The sequence below is a fragment of the Brachypodium distachyon genome, chromosome 1, assembly GCF_000005505.3.
Source record: "Brachypodium distachyon strain Bd21 chromosome 1, Brachypodium_distachyon_v3.0, whole genome shotgun sequence".
Classification (NCBI taxonomy): domain Eukaryota; kingdom Viridiplantae; phylum Streptophyta; class Magnoliopsida; order Poales; family Poaceae; genus Brachypodium; species Brachypodium distachyon.
This window is the reverse complement of record NC_016131.3, coordinates 10,772,290-10,782,762: the sequence shown is the minus strand read 5'-3', so window position 1 is coordinate 10,782,762 and position 10,473 is coordinate 10,772,290. Positions and strand designations below refer to the sequence as shown.

Below are 10,473 nucleotides of genomic sequence, written 5' to 3'. Positions count from 1 at the left end.
GAGATGGAGCTCTCGTCCAAACTTAGTCATGTCACATTCACATGAGTTTTTCTTCATACAAAATGCATTGATCTCGAATACAAAAAAGTGCTGACTCTACATTTTGTAACTGCTAATATTGACTTCATATGAGTTACGTAAATTGTCAAAAAATAAATTCTTCTCTTATTTCGAATTTCTTGATGACTTGAGTGCATAAGCTATCCGGAAATTGGATGAGCCTCCAAACTTGCTGAGGTAGCTAATAAAATACCATCTAATCTTATATATAATTCTAGTCTGTAGAATCCAAACACTTGTTTCAAGAAATTTCTTTATTTTTGTTTCACGTAATATTTTTACCCTAGGTTTTTCTTATTCCTGTGTTTGTTTGGAATGTCTAAGCGGGAATCTTGTTTTCGAGTCGACGTCAAACGATTAAAACCGATATAACGAAGGCAATGAACAGGAGTACCAACAACGTTAATTTGTTTGGAATATCTAGCGGCAATCTTGTTTTCGAGTGATTAAAACCGAGATAACGAAGCCAATGAACAGGAGTAGCAACAACCAGCCCGACGTTTAATTCGCCCTGGACCGGTTTCCCGACCGGACCTACCATGAGGAGGGAAGCAGCTGGCTGAGTGTCTGGCCAGCCGGCTGCGCCGCCGTGGTCACCGGCACGCTCGCACAGGGACGACGGGTCAGGTCAAATCGCCCCCACACCCGGCGACATTCAAAGCTCCCTCCCTGGCTGGCGCCGGCCCCCCCCCTCTGATCACATCAGAGTTTATAAACTTTAAAAGCCTGAAACACACAGTATACAGCTTACCGGCCCAACCTAAAGCTCGTCCTGTACGCTACTACGTTGCATGATGCGTAGAGCGGTAGAGGCTCCATCATCATAGCCTGTGTCTGTGTGCCGCTGAGCTCGGCCAGGCGTACGCTGTACCTCTGCCTGCATGCGTCCGTCGCGACAGCTCACCCAGGCGCGCGCGTGCCTGGCTTTGGACCGCAGTTTCCCGCGAGTGGCCGTATGGTGATTTGTCGGCAACAGCAGGGGCATTCCGGTCCGTGGGAGATATGGCTCGATCGTCACCCGCGTGGTCGCCGAATCCGCGCCCAACCAACCGCAGCGCACCCCTCGCGCGCGCGGAGCCCCAGAGAACAAGAGTAAAAGGCACGACACGGGCGTGAAACAACGTAGCAGTACTACTGCTCCTCCTACTCCCACGACTCGCGTGCAATATAAGTACTGCGGTAGCGTCGTCCGTGGCGAGCGGCGAGGCCACCTCGGGCTGTCCCCCGCTCCCGCACGCGCGCGGGCCAGCACAGGCAGCGCGGCTCCCGATTATTCCCGACCGGCGGACCGAAGCCGTCTGATCTTTTCCTGATTATTCCTGCACCACGAACGGGCTGGGCCTGGGGCCCCTGGATACGGCTCGTCCCCGTGACTGTTTTGCATGGTCGCATCACATCACTGCCTCGCTGCACACACGCTGAATGTGCCTGACAACGAGCCAGCCGATGAATCATGCGAGGCAGGACGGTACGGGTGCTGCCGACGGAGGGAGCAGTAAATGGAACGGGATAGGGACAGGAGGGATGGAACGATTTGTACAGCACGCGTAAATGCGCCGCGGCAAACAATGCAGGCGGCCCGCAGTCTGCAGACAGAACGGAGATCAGGGACTAGGGAGCGTCCAAGGAAGGAACAAGGGAAACAAATGAAACTGCCATTACGCACAATTGACAAGACGCGGGGTGTCTGCTCTGCTCGTGGCACGCGCGGGGCCCCCGCCGCACACCACCAAAGGCGGCAGCAGCAGCAGCTCTGCTAGCTATACACTGCAAGTCTGGGCGTGGGCGGCCGTAGCACGTACACCGGCGCACGTATTCCTTTTATCCGGGAGCACGGGGCAGCAACAAAAAAGCTCCAAAGTACTAGTCCTACCGCGGTTGTCGTCGCGGGCCGTTCATTTGCTGCTTTGCATGCCGATCGGACGGACGAGGTCGAGGAGCGTATGGAAAAAAAAATCTTGGTTTTGCCTTGAGGCGTCATGCGGGAGCGCTTGGCGACACGAAAGCACAACTCGCTGCTTGCGGTCGTCATCGCATCGCACGGGCCAATACTCATGCATGCATGAATGCTCCCGAGCTACTTGTCTTTTCGTAGCATAATTAAAGATCAAACTCGTTGTTTGCTTACTCTAGTTTGGAAACCAACTCTGCCAAGTTGACACATAGCGTTAGTGCACGGAACTCAGAACCAACCCAACTCTCCTCTACTGTAGCAAGAAAACCCATCTACGGTTCCACTTCCGTCATTCCGTGGTCACCTCTGTGCACGGCCGGAGCCAGGATTTCATTACGCCTGGGGCTGTTACTTCAAACCAGGAGTAAGTATTGCTGGTGTATTTTATTTCGTTAAGACAAGATTTTGATACAATTATTTTATTAATATGTAAGCTATATGATACGAAACCATGATCATTAGAAAGAATTTTTAAAGACAAATCCGTTGGTATAAATTCCATGTATGAAAAAACATATATCAATAGAGTTTTTATTGATCAAAATTTTGTTTTAACGAAACAAAATACGGCAACGTTTGTTGGATGGATGTTGGATGGAAGAAGCATCAAGCAAGACCTAGACTTAAAATTCTAAGGTCCGAGTTCTGGCCATGACCACCCACCAGTCTTGTGTTGACAACGCGGTGCTCTCGGCTCGTAGGAACCGGTCAAAACACGGCAAGTTGGCAAGGCGCACGGGTAGTTGGGAGGGCCGTCGCCATCCTCAGGTGTCCCGGGCTGCAGCTTTCTCGCCTTACTTCCAGTCTTTCACGACCATGCCATTGACGATTGACCACCGGATCCCATCATAGCAGCCAACCAAATCTCATTGGATGCTATGTGGCCACAACATTAGCTTTAGCCCACCGCCAGTCACCTTCCCAGGACCCGGCAGTCCGGCACCCATCGCATCAGCGCCACGCTGCCGCCACATCTTTGGCGGACGTCCGAGGTCGGCAAACGGCCTCATCACATCTCATTCACACTATGGCAAAACAATTTCATGCGGAGGCAGCAAGCAAACCAGATGGCAAAGCCTGGAACAAGAACCCACTCATCATCACAAATCAGAACTCACAGGACACGCAAGCCCATTTGATATTGATACAGGGAGCAACAAAGTACACTAGCAGCGTGTTCCAATTCCACAGGGTGACAAAGTCTTGACAAAAGCGATACCGAGTACCGGTACATAAGTATTTAAGATTTATATAAGACAGCTCCAACAAATACAAGGCGACTGACTGCTAGGGGGAAATTTCTCACACGAATGACCAGTTGACAAACATGAAGGCGAGGCAGTGAGGGGTGTCGTCTTCGCTTAGGACCTTCCATGCCACCGCCTGCTCGTATGACACTGGCCTCCCCATGCTCGACACGCACACACCGCCTGGGAGGTAGGCAAAACCCTGGAGACGAGACGAGTTCAGTGTTGTTAATTACTATTGAGCTTGCACAAGGAGATGGGGCGAGGCTGTCATCCACAACACATACCTGCTGCATGATCTTAGGGAACTCGGAGCACAGTGCCTTTCTGCCATCATCATCGAGGATCTTCTCAAGCGAAATGTCCTGTAGAGCAATCAGCGTCGTTTCCAGCATGTCAAGGCCGGCTTGATTGGCGAAGGTGAACACAGGGGCAGCCTAAATTTGTTGCAAGTCAAGTCTTCTGTTAGGCCCACGCAACACCAATAATGTGAGCATATGGATGAGAACATGAGCAAGCACACAACTGACCTTCAAGGAACAACACATGATTGAATCTGAGTGCTGCCACAGCGCTTTCAAGGAAGCATCCGCGCTCTGTGAGTCGGTGCAAAGGAGTTCTGCTCCAGTATGAAACCTGGAAATTTTAATGCAACCGATCACTACATTGCCAAATTCAAGAAAGTCAATACAACTACCAGTGTTCTAAAAAAAAACTACCAGCGGTTAAAAATTTTTTATTAAGAAAATGACTACCACTGCTTAAATTGATGGCTGGATTGGTGCTGTCACTTCTCTAATGTGCAATTCAAGGTGGTTCTACAAAGACGAAACAAAGAAGATAGCTAGCCTTTAATTACCTATAACTCTTGCCAATCCACCTTGCAAGTGTATGAGCCTCGGGAGATCCTGGAGGGTTCTTCATTTCAATCTGTCCACCCAGACGGGAAGGGGCTATTGCCATGGCCACTCTCTGCACCGATGCCACCACAGTTCTCACATACTGCCTAGCCATTGAGGCAACACTTTCTCGAAGGTGATTCTCATACGAGAACTGGAAAGCAATGGTAAGGACTGATCTTGTGTTGCTGGTGCTGGGTGCGTCACTGGCAGCACGAGTCCCACCAGATCCAACCTCAAGAGTAGATGCAAGGTCAAGTGTGCGTGTTGCAGATGGTGCATCCTGCAGTCAAGTGCATAATACCAGGCCATTGTTAGTTTAGACAGTGGGCAAGATCAATGCAAGCAGTGCAAACTATACTAACCGTCTTGGCATCCAGTGGTATCACACGGAAGCCCGAAGGTAGCAGTGGTGCGTCATCAGCAAAAGATTCATCAATGGGTGCGAAGACAAGCTGTGCACATGCACCAGCAGCATTTTCATCAACACCACTGCATAACTGCATTGAAGATATAATTTTGTAAGCCGAATGCAACTAATAAAATAAAAAAGATGCAAATTAGTGCTGTCTGAAAACATACCTGCAGAAGGTACATATCTCTTGATAGAACAACTTCATCATGACAGAGACTGTGTCCCTCGAGCCTAATAACTTCTAAGAACTGCAATTTATAAGTTAGTTTGACGAATGACAACTGGTTAATAATTAATAATTATTAATTAGCATAAGGCCATTATAATAACTTAAGATGTTATAAATAGAAAAGTTAGCTAACTTGAAATACCTCTTCGTGTTCTAAGGTGTGTGCGAGTGGCAGTATAACCTGGCTGCCCATAAACCCACTAGCTCGTAGACCAGGAACTGCGTAAGGACTAGCTCTCAAAGCAGCAGCAGAATAAGCATCAACACCAGGATCAGCCCATTCAGAGCGGTGCTCCCTCAGAAATCGCACAAGTAGAGCAGGCGGTACATTCTACATCATGAAAACAAGTTGACCAGGCTTAGTTATGGTCAGGTCACATGAACATCAGCTGCTCAACTAATTATGCTAACTAAAAACATAGATGGTTTATGAGTCAAAACCTGCAGCAACATCGAAGCCTTTGCACATAAGATACCACCTCCAATTGCAGAAAACAGCTGGGAGGAGTTGACATGAGATCCAACAAGTTTGTTTGGAGATGAGTTGATAGCAATTGTAACATCCTCGGCACCATCACTGCTCATCAATGACCAGCCATCATCCAGAAATCCATTAACAGCATCATTGAAGCCTCTGCAAATTATGTCAAGAACCTTTGTCATGGGGCATGCATGGGTCGTATTTTTTTAGAAGTTACATCAGTCTGAGTATTGCTACAAACCTGCTCAATCTCTGGCTAAATGTTCTTAGAACTGCTGGCTGGCGCCCACCTCCATAGGGCATTTCTCCACTTGATTCATGCGCAATTTGCCTAATGTGACGCAGTGCCTGCACAAAAATGAGCCAGCAATTGTCATTTTATGTTTGACATGTTAGTGCCATAAAAACAGGAAAATACTTGGTACCAACTAGTAAATCTCAAGGGAAAGGCAAAGCTAAAACATACAGCAATTGTCATCTTCTGTGCAAGAATCTTTGGAGACTCATAAAGTGGTCTTAGAACCTCAGGCACACTCCAAGCCTGCAAAGAGATAGGGATTTGTAAGGTGCATGTACCATATGACACATATTTAAATCTTACCAAGTATAAAAAATATTAGAAAATTATCGCTTCTGCTTACATCCAAATCAACATGATCTACAATGTGGATCATGGAGCCACCCCCCTCACAAGGGCGGATTAAATAACCACTAGGCAGCACCTCAGCTCGGACAAAATTTGGAGTGTTAGGTCCTGATGGACCGCCAGTGGCTTGAGTCAATGATCTCTCACAAATCTACAGAAGAAGGCAGAGTAACAGGTACCAAATCTCAGCATAAACAGTTTGAAGGAGGCAACCCAGTACCATCAACATCACAGTAGAATGTCCCAAGAAAAGGCGCTTGTACAGACCAAACCCAACAGAGAAGTTGAAAATAGACCAATAACCCAACATAAATGACAGAATCACAACTAGCAAAGAAGGAATCAATACCACAAGACTGCCATCTTCAAGACCACTAGTGTAGCGGAGTATCCAAAAGTCACGTGGTGCCGCCAAAGTCGTCGGTGCATACGTCTACATAATTGAAAGAACAACCATGTTACATGCAACACAGAAATAAAGCAATGTTAACTATAACTTGTAAGAGGATGCACATACCTGCATGTAGATAAGCTCAATAGTTCCGCCATTACCCGTAGGGATAATTTGGAGAACATCCACACACCGGCAGTCACGGTACCAAGAGGGGCGATCCTTGAGGATCTCAGCAACCTATGTAGTAGTCTATTAGGAGATGTCTGCTGAATGGAAACATAAAGCTCCGTGATGGTGAATTAACATACCTTTGTGGGCTCAAGGCTCACAAGACCGCAAGCTCGGGCTGCTACGCCACTACAATTGTGCGAAACAGCAATGATTCCAATGGAATCCGGACCAGGCTGTAAAGAAATGCCCATTTCAATTCACCGGGAAAAGGGAGTTTAAATAATCAACGCATGCCACAATTCCACCACTTGCAATGATTACATTACCTTCATCCCAACCATTTGCACCCAATCAACAGCAGTTCCCGTCGCCTTGGATAGGAACTCTGCCAAGGTCTCCTCAGCGATAGCGAGTAGACTAACAAAAATAAAGAATACTATCAAACTTAAGCAAAAGAACATGAAATGGTCTTAGAAAAAATGAAGGGCAATAGGCACCGCAATTACCCTGCTGGGTTGTTCGCGTCCCTTTGCGGACGCGGAACTGCTGGATTTTGCTGTTGTTGGTGCTGACCACTTGTAACAACAGACTCACAGCTCGTGTCTGTAGTTGCTACAGAAGGCTGCAAACATCATTACATAGAACATTAGGGGGGCAGGAACCATCAAGATGAACAGCAGAAAATGCATAAATCCAAAACACAAATGAGTTTTTTTTTCCTACAAGACGACAACCATTCAGCTCATGGGCAATCAGGTTTCAAATCAGTAGCTAAGCACATGGTCAAAATTGCTCTCAAATGATCTCTTCGAAGAATCTATAGATAAATTCACAATTTGAGTAGTATTTGATGGGATGAATCTCACATTACTGAGGTGCGTCCGCATGTACCCGTTCTCATAGACGAGACGGGATACCTGCTTCTGCAGCCTGTCATTCTCCTCCATCAACAGCTTGTTCATCGCAGACAGCTTCCGGTTCACAGTCTGCAGGCGAGAGGCCTCCTTCCGTTGCTTCTCGCGGCATCTGGCAAACACAAGGAACATCAAACGCCAGCCACATCAAAACAAGAGCTACAAAAATGTCACTTGCTCATGAAGAAAACCAAGACAGCGATTGTTATAATGCACGGGATTCCTGTGCTATTGCTAACATTTGACATATCACATCCCAGGTGAGTACCAAGTGTGTTAGGTAAAGGTATTTCAGCTACACATTGTTGTGGCAGAAAGCAACTTCTAATTTATAATAACTTCTAATGTTGATCCTTGTCCAACCTGAAAATGATATATCCCTGCCACTCTTAAAATACTGCGTAAATATATATGAACAAGTGTGTTGGGTAACTCTCTCTAAATGTAAACAAGAACACAATACTTCTAAGCGCTCTAGAAGAATCAAACTAGTTGAGTCAAGATACAGAATACAAAAGAACTTTCCTAGAACAACACTTTGCAAGAACAAGGAACTAGCAAAATAAGGAAGTGTCTGCTCCTCCCCCAGCACGCCACAAATGGCAATAATCCTGAGAAGAGTCATTTAGTAGAGCAAGGCACAGGCACTCGATTTTCAGTATTGACAGGAAACCATGACGAAGCATTAGCAATTTTTAGACCACTCAAACCAAAAACCAAACTCAAATTTGGGCGTTACACATACTACTAGGTGTCTAGGTGCCTGCTTCCACAAACTAAACGAGACATACCCCAGAACCACTAACCAAAAAAAGGCCAAAGTGAAAGCCGCCGCGCGGAAAGCAGACATGCGTGCCAGTTCAGTGGTAGGATCAGAAAGAAACATCATAAGAATAAGACCAAAACTTGAGGGCCAACACCATTTTTTTTACTTAATTGTTTTGTTGCCACGGCCGCTTAACGAACCAACGAAGCGTTCCACCAGAAGGCAAAATTTTAACTCAAAAAACCCCCAAAGGAAGCACTGAGATAGCGTCAGATCGAGAGTTGTAGAAGAGCAAGTGCGCACCTGCGGTTCTGGAACCAGACCTTGATCTGCTTGGGCTCGATGTTGCTGAGTATGGGGCACTCCCGTATGAGCTGCTGCCGGCGCAGCGAGCTGGGCTTGGGGCACTCGCTGTAGACCCGCTCGAGCGCGTCCACCTGCTCGGGTGTGTAGCGCACGTACTTGCCCGTGTCCACCTGCGGCGCCCCACCGCCGCCAGGCGACGACCTATCCCGGTCTCTGTCTCTGCCCCCGCCATGCAACCCCGCCACCATCGCCCCCGCCATCCGGAGCCCGCTACCAGGACGACCACCGCCAACCGAGTGAGTACTAAGGAGAGGAGCCACGGCCACGGGCGTCGCCGCGTCATGTCCTCCACGCGAGAGCGCACACGTCGCCTCCCGTGAACGCCATGGTCGTGGTCTCTTCGGGGAGTTGTTGCGCCGGTGAGGTGGGGAAGGAAGTGGGAGCGCGCAAGGGGAAAGGGAAAGGCAGCGAGAGAGGAGGGGGTTGGTTTAATAGTGGAACAGAGGAGGAACAAGGGGAAAGCAGAGAGCTCTGGAGTTGTTTATACAAGTGTTGTGCTCTGGGAAAGCAGAGTACTATGGTGAGGTGTTCAGGGAGGAGGGGCGTTTTGGTAATACGAGTCAGCTTCATCTTTCTCTTTTTTTTCCCTCACTTGCGAACGAGAAGAGATTCTTCTCCGTTGTTTGATTTTTTTTCTCGCCGTGCACAAGGCTGACGAATGAACAATCCCGCTCCCATTGTCTGACTGCAGACCCATTAGTGTACATGTTTTTTGCGGGGCGTGTCAATGATTATTTGAGTAAAGTTCACGAGGCTACAAATATTTTTCAATTTTTTGTAAAACTAAGTTTCATGGGACCCAACGTATCTGATTTAATTTAGAGAAAAGTCCATTTTCAATCTTCACCTTATAGAGGAAGCCTGAAATGAATTTTAAAATTCTATTCCCTGAAATCAGGGCGCTAACTTTATTAATTCCTGACCTTAAAATTCGTTTGGTCAATTGTTTTTCTGTGATAACGCTTCCTGATTTGGAATCATTTGATTGAATACATGCCGAGGACGCATACATCCCATGTTCATAACCTACGCATTGTTCAGTTAGACCCGTTTTACGATTAGGAAGCAAGATAAATAATAGAAGAGAGATTGAGCACGAAAATGGATATGACATATGGGTCTGAATTATCAGTGAGAGTATTGGAAAATTCCGTCCTAGATTATTATTTTCCTCGTGTGCCAACTAGCTTTAAGATATAAATAGATTTGGATCAAAGAGATCAGGACGCCGACTTGTGATGGGATACGTATTTTGGAATATCCAGATGTATATCCGTATTCCAACGCATCCACCCCCACCTGATACGTGCTTTCTCTGCCTTGTCCACGCTTGGTAGGTTGTGTTACAAAACAAGCAGAGGAGAGAGCGTATAAAACTGTTCATATGTGCTGTGCTCTGATCTGATTCCGTTGGGGTACGTGAATGCACTGCTGCGCTGCACAACTAGGTCTGGTCGTGATGCCATCGTCTATGCGCTAGCTTGGTCTCACCATCCGTTGCTGGTTCCATGTACGAATCCTGTGTTTTAGAAAGGTCCCATACATCTAGCCGGTCCTTTTGAACGATTTATAGGATTCCTATAAACGCGATCTATACTTTTTTTTCCGAAGGAAGTAGCCGGACCCATGTGTTTGCACGCTTAGACTCACTATATATTTTTGTATTTTTAAGGAAGTAAAATGTGATTCTATCTCTATTAATTTTTTAATTGGTTTTCCTTTCTAGGGTGGCACGATTATATATGTGTACTTTTATCTGAATATCTTATTTTCTATTTTTACCGATGGAGATTATTTAGCCTGTAGCAGAACGTATTGGCTTCATGTCTTTCTGTTTTAATTATATAATAGATTCGAACATGAGTTTATCATATCTTAGGGACAATGTTCTGCATTTTTCTAGCAAACTTTATCTTTCGCTAAATATACTT

The 10,473-nt window shown here is 46.6% G+C and overlaps 1 protein-coding gene across 1 annotated transcript; it reads right to left on the bottom strand.

Annotated features, from left to right (window-relative positions):
- Positions 1-3,118: 3,118 nt before the first annotated feature.
- Positions 3,119-9,003, bottom strand: LOC100834680 (homeobox-leucine zipper protein HOX32). Its single transcript, XM_003561957.4, has 18 exons — positions 8,480-9,003; positions 7,363-7,522; positions 7,003-7,118; positions 6,823-6,913; positions 6,634-6,729; positions 6,449-6,562; positions 6,281-6,364; positions 5,927-6,082; positions 5,752-5,826; positions 5,527-5,633; positions 5,246-5,438; positions 4,947-5,135; positions 4,743-4,823; positions 4,526-4,660; positions 4,121-4,443; positions 3,792-3,897; positions 3,549-3,698; positions 3,119-3,463 (listed from the first exon to the last, which is right to left on the bottom strand). The coding sequence occupies exons 1-18, from the start codon at positions 8,740-8,742 to the stop codon at positions 3,317-3,319; spliced, it is 2,586 nt and encodes an 861-aa protein (XP_003562005.1). The 5' UTR covers positions 8,743-9,003; the 3' UTR covers positions 3,119-3,316.
- Between the last annotated feature and the right edge of the window lie 1,470 nt (positions 9,004-10,473).

Excerpts from the sequence above, each read along its gene's own strand:
- LOC100834680 (XM_003561957.4), bottom strand. The coding sequence starts at position 8,742 with ATGGCGGGGGCGATGGTGGCGGGGTTGCATGGCGGGGGCAGAGACAGA. Across the intron at positions 6,914-7,002 it reads GACGCGAACAACCCAGCAGG|TCTACTCGCTATCGCTGAGG; the intron begins GTAATTGCGGTG and ends TATTTTTGTTAG. Across the intron at positions 5,634-5,751 it reads CACAGAAGATGACAATTGCT|GCACTGCGTCACATTAGGCA; the intron begins GTATGTTTTAGC and ends ATTTTTGTGCAG.